This window comes from Hydra viridissima, unplaced genomic scaffold, assembly GCF_058129835.1.
Source record: "Hydra viridissima isolate aposymbiotic clone 2 unplaced genomic scaffold, HvirCarnegie_v1 scaffold_4, whole genome shotgun sequence".
Taxonomy (NCBI): Eukaryota; Metazoa; Cnidaria; class Hydrozoa; order Anthoathecata; family Hydridae; genus Hydra; species Hydra viridissima.
The window spans coordinates 20,110,651-20,113,998 of record NW_028324303.1 but is presented as its reverse complement, the minus strand read 5'-3'; the positions used below and the strand labels follow the sequence as shown (position 1 = coordinate 20,113,998).

The following is a 3,348-nucleotide window of genomic DNA, read 5'->3' as shown; positions in this document are numbered from 1 at the left end:
TCTGCTTTTTAAATGTTTTTGGATATCATCAAGTAATGAGGCCCAATAATTTTTTCCACTCTGTTACCGTAACATAAATGTAACTACATCTGTGAATTATTATTACTTTTGTAACAAGTTCTATTTTTGTAATGAAATATACTGGGTACTATAACTACAGCCTACATGTTAAGTATATTACCCAAATTTAATGACATAAAAAATTTAATTTATGTGACAATGTCTGGTCCGTTACTGACATTTGCTAATTATTTATTATTTAAAAGCAAAACAGTGTAAGTTACATTTTAAATTAAAGGGAAAATCTTTGTATACAAGTAAATTCAGTATATTGTCTTTTTAAAAAAGGTAAAGCGTCTTTAAAAAAAGAAACTAACTCGACAAAAATCTTTTTCGGATTTAAAATGTACAAATACTGTCCGCTCCGTTACTGGATCATTACCATACATCATTAATGTGAAGAAAGTTGTGGTCGCTCACAACATCATTTGCTTCAATCAACAAGATATTCAAATTTTCATCGAAATTAACCAGATCAATGATATTGTTGCTTAAATGTCGAAATTGGTCATCATTGACATCCATTGCATCGGCCGAAGTAATGCTTTCATCGCTGTTAAAATTCTGCAATATTAAAAAGAAATTCACGGAAGTACTTAAAATAAATTTAATTATTATAGAAGCAAATAAATAAGCAAAATAATAAAATACACAAATATTTTTTTACCGTGCTAGTGTTTTTGGAAAACATATATAGCTTTAAATTGTAGCATGTCCAAACTGTAGCCCTCTTACAGAAGCAACTTAAATCTCGATACAAAACATTAAATTTTCTGTCTGTGTGCAGCTGATGCAATTTCATAGTGCCTGTAATAGCCTTTAATGTTTTGGAAATTTTTGAGTCAAAAGAAATAATTTTGGATCCCTCAATATAGTAAAACTTTATTAATGAATGTCCATTGTTAAGAAAATTATGTAAACTTTCTGCATCTGGAAGGTCACAACCCATATTAAGCAATTGATCTGCCTGACGTTTCACAGATCCTCCTATCGCATCTGGTGCTCCCTTGCCATGCCCACTTTCAAAAAAATTCCAACTGGCTAAATTAAATTTTAATTCGTATATCAATGTAGAGAATAAGAAGAAGTTTTGCTTATTCCTATATTATGTGGTTGGTCCATCAGAAAAAAAATGAAGATCTGTAATTTGTGGGTTATCTATATTGAGTTCAATTAGCACGGGTTCCAGATGTACCCATATAGAAGGAGGATCGTGCCTCAAAGAGTCGGATATAGTTGTAAATGACTGATGTCCATCCATTTTATAAATTACTCCTGTATGCAATGTAGCTTGCTTGTTACTTGCTCCAAAATGTGAAGATTGAATAGCAGCAAAATTCTTGCACATATAGTTCTCAGAAAAATCTATATGTATAACAGCTTCGTTCACATTTACTGTTTCTTTTAATTGTTTGTACATTCTGAACTGGTGTCTTATTATAAAAACATGCTTGCATAGCTTGTTTCGAATTGATTCACAGAATTTTAATTTAAGATCTTTAAGTGTTCCACGCTTCACACTTTTCCTGATAACATTTGTTGTTTTCTTTTCTCCCATCTTTTCATATTCCTGTTTTTCTTTTTCCCACTGGAACCAAACTATAATACTTTCATCTTTAAGCAATCCTTTTGCTTGAAATTGAACACGAGACTTAAAACAAACGTTACGTTCTCTGAACATGCATTCTCTTCTATCAGTACTACAACAAACTTGTTTCACTACTTCTTCAATATTTTTTTCTTTCAAAACACGCAGGTTAACAAGTTCATCACAAAGTAATTGTATGTTCTCGTGTTTTTTGCACAGACATGTATCTCTATCTTTAGCCGACGGTTTGCGGACAAAAAATGGGCGATAACGAGTAAACGTTGTATATGAAAAGTTGTTTTTCGTATATTCCGCGCTAAATTTTTCATAAAGGTTTATTAATGAATCGAGTAGTAGTCGCTTTTGTTTTTTATCTTTATTTTTTGTTACAGTCTGTTTCTTTCCAGTTGTTATTCTAGAATTGTCATCACGTGTAAGAAACTCTCTGATCAAATCCTGTGTTTCAGCATCAAGCGATGCATTACCACGATGGCATTCGCTGTTTGGAGTTGTACTTTTTGATGAAAAAGAAGAGTTTGGGGTTTTATTACCTGCTTATAAATTTGACATCCTGCTTGTTTCATTTGTAATAAAACCGTTTTCTTCAGAAGAAGTAGATGGTCTATCAGTGGTTGTAGGTGAATTTGCTTGTAAACCAGGCAGGAAACTTTTAAGCCTTAACCAACGTTTTTTGTATTTTTGGGCTGAACAATTAGACGTTTCCAACTCGTCCATTAATGTTTGTATTTTTCTATAAGCCTTTGTTTTTCGGTAAGCAACCTTTGCTCTACCTCTTTGTTTGCGTTCGTTATTCCTACTCAACTCGCGTTCCGGTGACTCTGATAACGATGTTTCAATCTTTCTTTTTGCAGCTCTAAATTTTGCTTTCTGGACGCACCAACAACGACGAACAATTCGTTTTTTTCTTTCTGATAATTCTGATATCACTTTAAACTTCTTCTGCTCCCGCCGCATATGCCAACGTTTGCATTCTTTTTCACGAAATATGTCTGCATTTTTTTCTAATTGTCTGTCCCGAAACGCTTTCTAAATTTCAGCACGAGATTTCTTTGAAGTTTTCATGCTATATGCCTAGTTGTATTTCTTTTAAAAAAACAGTATAATAACTGTAACTGTTAATACACCAAAAGTTTATTTATTATTTACTTATTATTATCAAAATAGATTTCAAGATTTACATTTATTTTAAAAGCCAAACGTATTAGAGTCAAATGTAAATAAAAACCAAACAATAAATGAAATCCTAATATTAAAATACTTACAAATTACTCTTACAATAACTTGAAAGTAAAAGAACGCAGCGCATATATGGTAATCATATTTAACGCTGCAAGGTAATCATATTTTATCGCTGCAGTAAGTCCCTAATAGTTGACGTGTTTATTTAATGCAGAAAATAGCTTAGTTTAAAGCTTTTGATTTTTTTTATATTCGTGATGTCAGCTCCGTTATGTTGTTGTCAACTCCATTATTAAGAGGAAATCACGGAGTTGACAGTAACGGAGTAGACATAATTATACATAATCAATAATATCTCATTATTACTCATTGGAAAACATCTTTAAAATCTTTTATTGTTATATTGTCCAAAAGATTTAAAGAGTACTAAAACACGCCATATAAAAGTTTGTAATTTTACGGAATAAAAAAGCGTAACAGAGTAGACTTCGAATAAGAAT

General features: G+C 31.5%; 1 protein-coding gene and 1 pseudogene across 1 annotated transcript; both read right to left on the bottom strand.

Annotated features, from left to right (window-relative positions):
* Positions 1–373: 373 nt before the first annotated feature.
* LOC149890427 (uncharacterized) lies at positions 374–2,654 on the bottom strand. Its single transcript, XM_090086502.1, has 2 exons — positions 728–2,654; positions 374–624 (listed from the first exon to the last, which is right to left on the bottom strand). The coding sequence occupies exon 1, from the start codon at positions 1,739–1,741 to the stop codon at positions 1,166–1,168; it is 576 nt and encodes a 191-aa protein (XP_089942628.1). The 5' UTR covers positions 1,742–2,654; the 3' UTR covers positions 374–624; positions 728–1,165.
* On the bottom strand, positions 1,987–2,731 carry LOC149890426 (uncharacterized; annotated as a pseudogene).
* Between the last annotated feature and the right edge of the window lie 617 nt (positions 2,732–3,348).

Bases quoted from the DNA above. Each gene is read 5' to 3' on its own strand.
- LOC149890427 (XM_090086502.1), bottom strand. From the start codon at position 1,741: ATGTTCAGAGAACGTAACGTTTGTTTTAAGTCTCGTGTTCAATTTCAA.